The sequence below is a fragment of the Protopterus annectens genome, chromosome 1.part1 (assembly GCF_019279795.1).
Source record: "Protopterus annectens isolate FY-2018-M chromosome 1.part1, PAN1.0, whole genome shotgun sequence".
In the NCBI taxonomy this organism is placed as follows: domain Eukaryota; kingdom Metazoa; phylum Chordata; order Ceratodontiformes; family Protopteridae; genus Protopterus; species Protopterus annectens.
In genome coordinates, this window is record NC_056726.1 from 1,706,546,332 (window position 1) to 1,706,560,669 (window position 14,338).

Consider the following 14,338-nt stretch of genomic DNA (forward strand, 5'->3'; position numbering starts at 1 on the left):
GCCTTATCTGCTCTGCTTCCAGATTCACTGAACTACAAGAAAAAGCACAAAAATCAATCCAAGACATAAAAAAACAACTCATGCATAACACAAAGAAAACAAAGCTTATGTTCTTTTTCCAATAACAAAGCCAAAAACAACTACCCCCAGTCACCATCTACTCCTTCATCTGCCCCAAGTTGAACCAGTCACTCAAACTAAACTTTTTGGTGTCACAACAGACAACTGTCTAACATATGACAAACATGTAGCCCTAACAATCAAAAAAGTCCATATTAACCTTGGTTCACTCTATACAGTCAAACTATACCTAACCAATAACTCCAGACTAGCCACAGGAAGACCCCACCTTCTATCCACCCTCCTCTAATCTTCACAAATCTTTATCAACCTACACAAGACTGGTCTAAACAAATTACAGACTTGCTATAATAAAATAGTGAATTTTGCTGCAAACCTACCACACAGATCTAACCATTGCTCAGCACTTAAACTACTCAACTGGATTGAGCTACTCAACCTATTACACCTGAATCAGCTAACCATTGCCCATGGCATTGTCCATAAACCCAATAACTGCCCAGCTATACAAGACCTAGTTCAAGCAAATACAATCCCTAGGGCTCTTCGGTCATTCGATAAACTGCTTCTAAAGGTTACTACATCCCACAATAGCTATGGTAATTCCCTGTATTCTAACAAAATATCCAGAACCTGGAATCTATTACCCCAATTTATTTATTAGAAACACTGACAGCCACAAATTCAAGCTAAGCCTAAAAGAACACTTTACTAATCACTGGCTATGCTCCTACACTATCCTTGGCTAAGCTCTAGCGCTGGCCAAGTACCCTACTTGTCCAGTCTTTCTTATATCACTTATTCTCTACTCACCAATGAATAAACAATTTCCTCACTAATAAATTACATTAAAAAAATTAACTTGATATGAACATGTGAACATGTAAATACATTTCTTTTGTGCAACTATTCACCATGTAACTCACTGTACTGTAACTGTATATTTTCTGTAACTCCATTGTTTCTGTATTTCACTTATTTTGTAACATGTACTTTTACTTTTATTTGATGTTGTTTATACTGTCTTATTATCATAAAGATTCTGGAGCTTTTCTCCCCATATCTCCGTTGAAAACTGACTTCTGGCCCAGTCAGACATTACCCGGTAATCAAATGTAAAATAAATAAATCAGTATACAGAAAGTACCAGATAGTATCAATGTTGTTAAAATTTTTTTTTGAAAAAGACAAGGGACCAATTTAACCTTCTTGTATTGACTTTCATTATATAGTTGAAATGCAGTTTTTGCATGCATGTCATATAGTGAGGAAATATGTTTTTACCTATTTTTAAATCTAGGTAAATTACAACATTGAGAAACACTGAAAGGTGATCATGTGAACCTATATATAATCTCTTCATCTACCTTATCAAAAAATATTTAGAAAATGATACAAAACAAAACACACAGCATCATGCTTTGCAATACAGAATGTTTATTTTGAATGATAAATAATAGGATAAGTTATGATTGTAATATTAATTGATTTAGAGATACCAGCACTGAGGAAAACAAAATGAAAATGTAACACTTGCAGTCTACCATATATCAATGCTTTGTAATTCTATTCAGGGATTGCCTAAATAATCAGTTCAAACAGCCATTACTTACTGATATAAGGACATTACTGTTGCCTTTAAACAATCACTATTATTACTGTCCTGTTTGTATGTGTTAAGTAAATTATTTACTTTTTTTACTTTACATTGATGTCAATTATATTGTTAATTCTGTAACAAGCATCCTCTTTTTTGGCATGTAAGAGTGATTCTTGCATCCTGGCCTGAGTAAAATGAAGTACTTGTTCAGGGAACCATATGCTTTAGAAAGGGCAATGTACACAAATAAGTTTATTAGAGTAATTCTCATCTACTCACACCTTATTCTCTTATTCTACACTTGGGTTTTCTATACGAAGACCTGCAGTTACAAATAAGCTAACTAGATTTACAAAACAACCTCATGTTAAAAATGCTAGACTAAGACAATGTGGACATTTTGTGCTGTTGACTAAAACTTTTAAACATGTTTCTGTTACACAACTACATTTGTAGGAAATTAATTTTAGTATGCAAAGTATATGATGCCTAGACAAACTTAAACGATTAATTCATAATTAGAGAAGATTCAGCATGTATAGTATGACTTAATCAAACATTTAAAGAAGAACTTATATATTAAAAAAGGAAAGTAAAGGTATTCTGATATTAGCCAAAATTCCTGAGTGTCTTCACTGTTCATTTGGAGGATTTACAGCATTTTCAAGGCCAGGAGTGGAAGGAGAAGCCATGCTTTCCAGTTCACTGTGGAAGCTGCAAACAAAAAGGTTTAAAAGGACAACAATAAATGATGTTCTCAGTACAATGTATTGGAAGTCTGAAAAGAGCAATCTTGATAACATTATAGGTAATTGTTTTAAATACAGTTGTACTAATATATATTTGCCATCAGAAATACTATTGTGATTTCCATTTTCACTTACTAAAAAATGAAATCATTTAAAACTCAAGCCACTGAAAATGCCAGACTTACTAATATGTACAGGTACAAAATATAGCTCTGTTGTGCTTGGCTGCAGGAATGACTCACCAACAAAAAGTAATTCCCTCTGACACTACTATATTTATACAGCTCAAGTGGCAGAGGAAACATTCCTGACTCAGGCAGCTCTTTGCCATATGGGTAATGCTGTATACTACATACAATTTCTCTTTATTTTGATACAAACATCATATTAGTCAGGTGCCCACCTATTTATGACTGTTTCCAGAGGTAACTTTTGTTTGAGAAACTCTGATAGCGCAAAGGACTGATGTTCTGAGCTGCTAACAAGTTGTTTCCTGCTGTCAAGGGTTCATATTTTAATTCCTTCCCCATCCATTTGTCTATAATGTGACTCTGAGCAAGTCATTTAACCACACAGTGCTCTCAGGTGACCTTCTGAAAGGGACAAGTGTCCAGTGGATTTACCCAGTTAACAAATGAATAAAAAGGTACAGTATTATATCTTCATAAGAAATAAATATGAGAGAAGGAGACAGGGAGAAGGGAACTGGAAACCCATCAGCAACCTAAGACCTGAAATTGATCTTGTTTAATAACACTGATATCTTAGAAAATAAAAGACATAATGAAGATTAAATCAGCAACTCCTATGTCTTGAAGACCTAAAGACACCTATTCCAAAAGAGATATTTTTGGAGATGGCACTAAATCTTCATGCAATTAAGATTCAGAAGGGAAGGTCAGTCATGTTGCATTATTGGAAGGAGCTAATTGCCTTAAAGAATAAGCTATAGGAAGCATGAAGTAGGTAAAAGGTGAAACAATTTAAGACTAGTAGGATTCATGGAACTTGCTCGGGGTCCAGATATGGTGAGAGTTTTGGAAGAGTACACTACAAAGCAGTGAATATTTAGCTGAGGCATCCCACCATCATACTGAAAGCACAGATGATATGACACCTCTGGGACCTGAAAGCAATTTGCCCTCTAATAAGCTCTTTTGCCTTTCACTCTCCCTTGGTCTATCACTCTCTCTCTCTGTCTGTCTGTCTGTCTCATTTCCAGTAATACAACTCTTATTTATTTGGCTTTTCCAGTCTGTCTTTATCCTGGCCTTTCCTGTATGCCTGATTCTTCCTATCATGCACTTGTACTCTCCTCTCTTGTTTTTCTTTATTCTCTGTGTGATACTTTTCTTTGATCTTTTTTTTTTCTTATTTTGCATGATGCTTACAGGTTTTCTGCACATACAATCCAGCAAGTGATTGTTTAATCAGCACTATTTTCTGTGTCTGCTATCTTCTTAACTGCACGCCACAATGACACTTTCCTTTTTCAATGCTTATTAACTTCCCAACTGATAAGTGTCAGCTATATATTTAACATGGAGTATAGACATTTTATTGTTTTGGCAAAAATCTATGTTTCTTACCCTTTGAGTATTGAACACAGGTGAAGACAGACATGGATCATGGTCTCCCTCTCCACAGCCACCACAATACCTTATTACTTGGTTAGCTCACTCATTTATGATAAACCACTGCTCAAACCTATCTTCATGCATATCACTTTCTTTTTACTTTTTTCAATTTTTACACAAAACATGTTAAATGAAACAAAACAATTCCCAAAATCAAGAGAGACTTAGTAAGAACAACAGTAAACTTCTCTTCACTTGAAAGTTATGTCTATTGGAAATGCATCTGGCAGTTTATTAAACTCTAAGAAACTTGCTAAGATTCATAATTAAATAGCATATGGTGAGCCATTAATTAGCAGCATGAGAAGAGAGCATACATTTAACAGACAATGTGTGATACATTTGCTAACACCTTGGGATTGCTTTCTGGTTGCAAGTATACTTTTTCAAGGACAGCAAATCATGTTCCTATGACAATGCTCCTTCTTAACGCCATAACTACTGTGGGATATAGAGACACACAGACTCACAGACACACACACACACACACACACACACACACACACACACACACACACACACACACACACACACACACACACACACACACACACACACACACACACACACACACACACACTCCAATGAAAGCTACAACTAAGCAGTGGCTTAGTGAACTGAATGAAAGTTTACTGAACTGAATGCAAGCCCCAAGGTTACATTTTACATCTGCCACCTATCCTTTCAGAGTTTGAGGCCATTCTCTGCATTCCAGTTGCAAAGCTTTCCAAGCTCTCAAACAAAACCCATCTCTGAAGCTCACTAACTTAATTCAATTGCCTGATCTATATCAGGCTTATCTCTTTACACCAGAGTAGCTGGTTTAATGTTGATATTTTTTGACAAAACTATATACATGACATGTTAACCAATAGCAGATTATGAAAATTATTAGCTGAGTGGAAAGCTAGTAACACTGAACACACTGTGTCTTGTTAATAACATGAACTGTTTTTTTATTGCTTCACTTTCTCCTACTTTGATTGTCTGACAAATGGTTTTCTGCTGGTAAGTAAACTATTGACAAGATATGGTTAGGATTTTTCTTAGAACTGCAAAGTAAAGTAGTAAAGAGTGATGTTAAAGCTATATTACAAAATGCAATGGCTAGTGTGCAAAGCTTTTATTATGGAAGAATTTAGTGAATATAAATATTGATGATAGAAAACACATCATATGATGCAACTGTTAATCAGGAGATAGCTGGTTGGAATAATGTGAAGGTGGAATTAAATAAACTATTCTGGACAGGAGAAAGAGAACAAATCATAATTCAAAAGAGAATTTTGGTCAGAAGTGAAATTAAATATAAAGCAAGAGAAGAACTCCATATTTTAAAATTTCTGATGTAGAAGAAAATGCATCGTCTTTTTGGATTGCACAATAATATTATATTTCTGGGAGTTAATCACTGCACAACCTGGAATTAAGTAGTTTCACAGTTTATCTTCAGTTTGTATTCTTCATGGCTTGTATCATCATTTTAATAAGAAGAAGCATGGGTTCATAGGCTGTTACAAGACATGTGGTCTAAGAGACCAATTAATAGCCTATCCTAATGTGTCTATTGTCCCTATGCACTGACTGGTTAAGTGACTGTCCAAGGTGATAAAGTAAGGAAGTGGAGCCTACGGAATCAAACCTTGCACTACAGCAAGCAACTTAAAAGCTCTTAGCCTTAAACCTCTGGGCTATCTGCCAGTCAGTATGTGTTAACTGCCAGACAGATAAAAACACAATCTTAATAAAAAAAGTATATGTTTATAGTAGAAAGGTAGACTTGATGGTGTATTATACAGAGAAAGATGACATCTTTGCAGTCATTGAGAACTGGTTTAAAGCCACTGACAGCAAGCACACCGGTAGTGCAAGGCTATAATGCCTTCCACACATTTAGACAGCTACTACACAGACAGCTGTCTTGATTTACATCAAAAATAAATATACCTCAAGGGTGGTCACACAGGATGGTGCACTTCAGCTTCTCCATGTTCAAATCAACATAAGTAAAATTCCTTACCACGTCCTTTTAAGCTACAGGTCTCTCTCTCTATGACCCAGGAAACACATAACATGTATTTAAACTTACTGGCAACACTCACCATCCAACCCAATATCATAATCATGGTCGACTTTAATTACCCCACTATTAATTGAGAATCATATACCACACCAAACATGCAGGCACAGAGATTCCTGGATTTTGTAAATACAAACTCCCTGGACAAGACTGTCAATTCACTGACAAGGGGTGCAAACATTCTGGATCTGGTCATCATATGAGAGTGTGCAGCACACCTCCTAGTGTAATGTGCTGTCTGGTAAGGTCGGATTACAAAACAGTCTCCTCTGAAGTAAAAATAAAACATAGAAACTCAGCTAACCCTGGAATTTTCAGGAACTACTTTAAGGCTAACTTCCTGCTATTAAGTGATAACCTGACAAAATATCAAGCCTGCATGAACCCTGAAAACACTGCTGCCTAAGTGAAACTATTAACAGAAATCCTAAATAAGCACATCTATAGTGACACAGAGGTATCTGTACCCACTAGGAATAAGTACAGAACTAACTCAAAAAACAAGCCATCCTAGTGGTATTACAACATCAATAGACTGTATAATAGAAGGAAGAAAATCATGGCAAAAATTAGGAGGTGTAGCATCCAGAGGAATAAAAACACACTCATCAAACTAATAACTCAGAAGACAAATAAAGTCTACCAAAGCTACATTTGAGGTAAATTTGGTGTCCATGCTCAAGGACAACCACAAGGCATTCTTTAGCTATGTCTGCAACCTCAAACGTAATACACAATTGTGTACAGAGTTCATTGTTAATGGAGTCACCTATACTGAGGTAGAAGATATAGCAAACTTATTTGCAGACAAATTCAGCTCTAAGTTTGCTCCTCTCTCCCCTCAAATTTCTCTCAGGAAGTACCATTAAACATAACCCTCCCTACTATCACTTGGGAACAGGTCCCACCCAGGTTGGTTTTTGTAAAGGGCAGATCATGCCTACTCAACCTGGTGGACTTTTTTGAAAAGGTATGCAAATCAATGGATGGGCTAAAATGGTTCACTCTGCCTACCTTGACCTGGCCAAGACATTAGACACAATACCCTATCATTGTTGCATTATACTGAGCATTCATCAGACCCATCATTGAGTACAATGTCCCCTTTGGTATATACCTGACCAGGCACATCCAACAATTGGAACATCCACAGAAGTTACTCACTAAAAGAATACAGGGTGTAAGTAACATGTCCTATGTAGACCACCTTAAAGCCCTCTCCCTGTATTCTGTCACCTACATACTATTAATGGGAGATCTATGTCTGGCATACAAGGCATTGTCAAACTCCACCCTGATGAATATCGTGCATATCCACAAAACAAACAGCATCAGAATTACTCCTACTAAAACCTGAAAACTTGCCTGTAATATAAATAGGACATGTTGGAGAGACAGGTATGTATCCCAGAGACTACACGGTTTCTGGAACAGGCTCCCCATCCATGTGAAGCAGAGTTACTCCCTAATCCAAATTTCAAGTGTAACTTAGATAACTGGAGGGGGAACAGTAAATTCACCCCTGGTTTGGCACCTATGTCTATAATTGGTATAAGAAGGTTGTAAATGGTTCACCTCCCAGGCTCCTGTTTGTAAATATTTGATCTACCAAGCCATTGACTACCATTATCAAGGGTATCTGTCCTGAATTTTTCAGAGATTTGGGATGCATGGTTAGGCTTAAAAGTCCCTAGAGATCATTAGCCTAGTATATACATATCACCCTATAGGTTCACAGGTTGGTACTAGGCTATCGGCCCTAGGGCCTATACAAGCCTAGCCATAACAATTCCCTGGATATTTCTTCCCACAATATTTACTTCTCAGGACCCCTGTCTAGCAGGGCTACTGACGTGATCCCCGGGGTGAATTTCCTATCTCCCATCCAATCGTCAAGGTTCCTTTTGAAAAGCGCCAAGGAGGCACTCCGCTTGACATATATGGGGAGTCTCTGGGTCAGGAACTTAGCCCTCCAGCATGTTTTGTTCATTGTGATGACAAGGTTTAGATCACTGGAGTGTGTGGCTCTAAGGGATTGGGATTTCTTTGAGTGGAGCATGTCCAACAGCTCAGGGTTTGACATGGCCTTGTATGGTAAGCAGAGATCACCACTGAGTAGATGATATGCTACAGAGTACAGCTGGAGTTTTTTTAGATGGTCAGTATAGGGCATCTGCTTTAGGCCTGTGATTCTTTTAGTGAGGAATTTCTGTGGCCTTTCCAGCTGTTGCAGATGTCTTGTGAGGTACATACCAAATGGGGTGTTGACCTCCTTTTTTCTCGATGAAAAGCCCTTAGTGATGAGGTGTGCCACATAAAAGGATTTCCTGACTATTGTGGCAATGTGGTTATCGAAGGTGAGACCACTGTCCACCTGTGTCCCTAAGTCTCTCATCACACTTTCTATGTTTAGTGTACTGCCACCTATGTGGTAATTCATGGGTACATGATTTTTCCTCAAAGGGGATAACTACACATTTCTTGGCATTAAGCTTAAGCCCATGGCTCTGGCACCAAGCATCTGTTTCTGTAAGGCCCTTCTGTAGAATATCCACATCATTTGGGGATTTAATAATGGCTCCCAGTTTGCAGTCATCCACGAACTTTGTTAGCCAGAGTCCCTTACTGTTGGCCTGTACTTCCGAGAAGTAGATGCCAAACAAGAGCGGTCCCAGGACTGAACCCTGAGGTACTCCACTTGTCACTTGTCTGGAGCTGGATTTGGAGTCAGCTACTTTTACAGTCTGGGTTCTGTCAGTAAGCCAGTTGACAACCCATCGAGTGACATAGGGATTTATGCCAAGCTTAGTAAGTTTATCTATGATTCCAGAGTGGTGGATGGTGTCAAAGGCCTTGTCAAGGTCCAGATAGGCTGTTTGGACCACCTTACCCTCATCCAGAGTGCTGGACAGTGATTCAAAGAAGTGAATCAGGTTCAGGAGACAAGATCGGCCCTTCACAATCTCAAACTGGGTGGGGTCCAGTATTTGAAGGTTGCCAGTGTCCTAGTTTATAAGTTCCATGATAATGCGTTCCATGCCCTTGCAGATCAGGCTCATCAGACTGATGGGACGGTACTTCCCAGGATCCAAGGTGGATCCCTCCTTGTGGAATGAAATAACTGTAGCTGTGCGCCACTCAGTGGGCACGAAGCCTGAGGTGAGGCTATGATAAACATGAAACTTAGGTGAGGTGCCAGTTCATTTTGTAGTTCATGTAGTACACAGCCCAGGATGTCATCTGGTCCCATGGATGCTGTATTCTTAGCTTTGGAGAGTGCGGTTTCTACCTGTGTGGCCGTGATTACTGGAAATTGGAAATTATTGGTATTGAGATGGGCCCTTTAGGGGATGAGAGGGGGGTGAAGTTCGCACTAAATCGATCTGCCAGGATATTGGCAATATCCTTGGGATCAGCATATTTAATTTCATTCTGTTGTAGCTCAGAGCATATCTGACCATTGCCATTTAGATTCTTAACATAACTATAGAGTGCCTTGTGGTTGTCTTTGGAATTTTTGGCAATTTTATTTTCATAACTAGATTTGGAGGATTTTATGAGGGATCTCAGCTTCTTACTGAGGCTGGTAAGGGAGTTTTTTGCATCCTGGGATTTTCCTCTTTTCTGCAACAGTTTCTTTCTTCTGTTGTATAGTTTGTTTATGGCAAGGGACTACCAGATTGGCTTCCTATTTTTGGAGGAGAGCATATTGGTTTTATTTGGGATGGCATAATTCATGCATGAGTGGATGTGCTCATACAGTGCCTTAGTGTAGGATTCAGCAGTCAAACTTTCAGCTCCCATCTGCATGGGTGTCAGGAAGTTTGTCACTTCTGACTTGAGTAACATGAAGTTGGTTTTGGAGAAGTTTCTTTACGGAGGTTTCCTTACTGGGGGGCAGGGGTGGGATGTGGATGTCAAGGGTGATTTGCTTATGGTCAGACCTGACCAGTGACGGGGTGACCACTGGTGTGGAGCATCTATCTCCCATGTTGGTAATGACCAGGTCTAGGATATTGGAGTCCCTGGTGGGACAATGGATTAGATGATCCAGGGCATTGGAATTTATGAATTCCAAGAACCGTTGGGAAAAGATGCTGGTACCCGAGTAGTTTTCCCAGTTAATGGCAGGGTAGTTGAAATCACCCAGTATTAAGGTGTTTGGTTGTATATTAATATTGTCCAGTATGTTTAGAAAGGTGTAGTGAGAATCTTGAGGCATGGTGGGGGATCTGTAGCAAGCTACAATTTGGATGGCAAAATATGGAATAATAAAGAAAGAATTGTAAAGATTTTCAAATGGTTTCATATGACTCAAATATAGCTGATTTATTTTCTTTCAGAAATAGATATGTTTTATTTTCTTTGTTAAGCTGATGGTTGTACTAAATTGATACATTTTAATTTTAAGTGATTTTAATAATTGTAAGTTAATTCATATTTTATTAAAGCACCACTTTATTATGATGAATAATAAATGTTTGCAAGAAAAACCATGGACAGAGCATTATCCTGGTTTTCTCTCAGAAATTACAAGTCAAAAGGGTAAAGAGTGATGTGGCAGGTATATTACAACAGGAATATACAAATACAGTTTTTATGGTAGCAATTTGTGAATGCAAATACTGAAGACAGAAAGAAAGGCAAGATTCACTACTTAAGCACTCCTAAGAAATATTTGAATTAAATCAGCTATTCTGGACAGAACAAAGTGAACAATGTACAGCTGAAATGTACAGGATTATATGCAGAGACAAATATAAAAGTATACTTGCCAAAGGAAAGATGATATATAAGGGACAATAATAATTTTCAATGAAGAGTGTGAAGTAGAACAAAGAATATGTCTTGTGCTTTTGGAATTTTAAAGAATGTTATGATACTGGACATTAATAGCTGGAAATTTGTGAATAAATTGTTTCTTTATATATCATTAGGTAATTTTTTTAAGGCTTATGTGATGAATGGCAGGAGTCAGAATGCCAATGGTGCCACAAAAATATGTCATATTCAGGGATATAAACCATGAATCTCACACCACTGTTATTAATGTGATGGGGGCAAGGGGTATAGGTTCATAGGTTCATAGGTGTTGTTAGTATATTGGCAATATCTGTTGGCTCAGTATAGGAGGTACCATTGTGCAGTAGCTCAGAGCAAATCTGGGTATTGCTGTGGAGATTCTTTATATAACTATAGAAGGCCTTGTGGTTGTCTTTACTATCTGCTGCAATTCTGTTTTCATAGCTAGCTTTAGAGGATTTGATGAGGGATCTCAACTTTTTGTTGACGCTAATAAGGGAGTTTTTCCAGTCTTGGGGTTTCACCTTATTCTGCATCAGTTTCCTTCTTCTGTTGTAGAGTCTGCTTATGGCAGGGGACCACCAGATTGGCTTCCTTTTTTTGGAAGAGAGCATCTTGGTTCTATTGGGTATGGCGAGATCCATGCATTTGTGTACATGTTCATACAGTGCATACGTGTATGATTCGGCAGTCATGCAACTATTTTTGCATGGGTGCCGTGAAGTTAGCCACCTCTGTTTTTAGGAGCCCAAAGTTAGCTTTGGAGAAGTTTTTCATGGTGGTTATCTTTGTGGGGGGGGGGGGGATTTCCAAGGTGATTAGTTTGTGGTCGGATCTAACCAGGGAGGAGTTGACTAATGGTGTAGAACAATGCTTACCCATGTTAGTTATGACCAGGTCAAGGATGTTTCTACCTCTAATGGGAGTAAGAATGAGCTGGTCCAGGGCATTGGAATTAATGAATTCTAGGAAATGGGAAATTGTTTTGGTACATGAGTAGTTTTCCCAGTTAATGGAGGGGTAGTTGAAGTCGCACAGTATGATGTGTTAGGTTGGACCCTAATTATCTCCAGGGTGCTTAGGAACACAGAGTGTGAGTCTTTGGACATGGTTGGGGACCTATAGCAGGCGACGACCTGACTCGCTGCCTTACCCAATGTTAGCTGCACCTGAAGTATCTCTGATGCATTATATTGGGCTACCAGTCTGGAGGTGTGTGCATCCTTTATGAATATGGAAACACCCCCACCTTTGGATCTTCAGTCCAAGTTCTGGGGCTGAAAGGTGTGGAATGAGTTATAGCCTGGTAGTGCAGGAGTGCTTTCTGCTGCCTTGAACCAGGTCTCTCTTACAGCACAAACGTCGATGTTTTCCATTTTAAGGATTGCTTTGAGTGAGTGCATTTTGAGATTTAGACTTCTAGTGTTGAGCAGCATGACCCTCAGATTGCATTTGTTTGTAGCTGTTACAGTGGTAATTTGGTCTTTGGAACACCACCTTAAAAAGGCACCATAGGGGTGGCAAGAGCCTTGGCCAGTATCCGGAAGCCCAAGGGTGACAGATGCAGGCCATCTCTGGCAAAGCATCGAGGTCTGTCAGTCATGTCATCTCAGGCAGACAGATACTGGATCCCCTTTGAATGACTTAGCCAATTGTTGAAATCAATCATTTTCTGCTTGTACTGTGGTATCATTCTGGGTGATTTTAGGAGGCTGCTCAGGGCTAGGGTCATACCCTCCTGGGCTACATAATCCGAGAGCTCCTCCATATCTCTTTTCATGTAGTCCAGAGAGGTACGTCTCAGGTCATTCACACTCACAGGTACAATTATAGAGTCATATTTGTACCTGTTGTTGAGGGACTTGAGTGCGTGGGTTATATGGTGGATCCTGGCACCTGACAGGCAGCTGACTGTTACTTTCTCCTTATTCAACCTAGTGAGTGGGACATCAGTGTGCCTCACTATAGAATCACCTATGACTAGTGTGTTGGGCATGCTGTTTTGCCTTAGAGGCTTTGGTTGAGTGGCACACTGTTTAGGAGAATTATGTGTCTCAAGATTAGTGTTGTGTGGTGGTGGTCGAATGTGTTTCTGCCTTGGAGGTCTCTGCTGTTTGAGTAGATTTTTATTGAGAGCCTCCATGAAGGTGGGTGTGTGCTTTGTATTTTTATGTGAAAGCAGCACTGGTGTGTGTTCTGGAGTGCTGCATGTTCCATGTGATGTGGTGCCAGTGTTGACCTTCTCCTCTTGGCCAGCTATTCCGGTCTTGGATGGAGAGTGTGTGGCTTCCAATTTGAATATATAAGTGCATCTCTCGCAAGTCTGAGTGTTGGGAGGTAAGAGGAGAGGGTTGTCAGTGTACATGAGGCAGTTGCTACATTGCCTCTGGATGCCTAAGGTCACCAGATTAATAGGAGAAAGCAGAGGGAACTGACCTTTAGACATGCCTGGAGTGGTGGGCATTAATAATAAGTACTGGAGCTGTTTCCTTGTAGAACATTTAGTGCTGGTAGCACTTTGTGTGCCACAATAATTGCTACAAGATGTCTGGTAAAGTGCTAGACTAATAAGCTAGTAATAGTGCAGAAGAGGAGAGAACTAGCAGATCTTAGGGAAAATTTGAAAAGCAGGCTTTTTTGCACCACTCAGAAGCTTACAAACAGTCCTGGATACAGGAAATCTGTATCTGGACTAGACTAGTTACAGGAAAGGCAGGAAACAAGCGCAAAAGTGAGCTTTTAAACCTGAAAGTTGAAAGAGATGGAAAAAACTGCCCAAATGTCCAATAAACTACAATTTATGAATTAGAAAACACTCCTCTTGTGGTACATAGGCTGCCTAGTGCTTACCACTCCCACTGATAAGATAGAAGGCTTCCCTCCAGCACAGAACACAGAAAGGCTTGAGGGGCTCAAAAGCTTACAAACAGTCCTAGATACAGCAAATCTGTATCTGGACTAGTCTAGTTACAGGAAAGGCAGGGAACATGCTCAACCCTGGCTGTTTATTATTAAGAGGATTTGCAGTTAAAACACAAAAACTGATTTCTGATGGATTTTCTGTGCGTCACTTGCAGATTATGACAGCATACATTTATTTTCTTTCTACCTTCTCCTTATTATTTAAATAAAGAATAAATTAGAGTTATGGGCTTTATAGGTTCATAGGTTCATAGGTAGGTACTAGGCTATTGGCCCTAGGGCCTATATAAGCCTAGCCAAAGGTACCCTGGCTTTCGCCACCCAAGAAAATTATTTTCCTGTGCCACTGTCGAGCAGAGCCACAGAAGTGATCCCCGGGGTGAATTTCCTACCTCCCATCCAATCATCAAGATTTTTCTTGAACAGTGCTAATGAGGAGCTTTGATATAGATAGGTAGTTTGTTCC

At 39.2% G+C, this 14,338-nt stretch overlaps 1 protein-coding gene across 1 annotated transcript in view; it reads right to left on the reverse strand.

The window, feature by feature from the left end:
- Window positions 1-1,498: 1,498 nt before the first annotated feature.
- Window positions 1,499-14,338, reverse strand: part of LOC122811889 (uromodulin-like) — a 316,476-nt gene continuing 303,636 nt past the window's right edge. Inside the window, exon 8 of the mRNA XM_044084036.1 lies at window positions 1,499-2,395. Coding sequence (XP_043939971.1) covers window positions 2,334-2,395 — 62 coding nt within the window. The 3' untranslated portion in view covers window positions 1,499-2,333. The remainder of the gene's footprint in view (window positions 2,396-14,338) is intronic.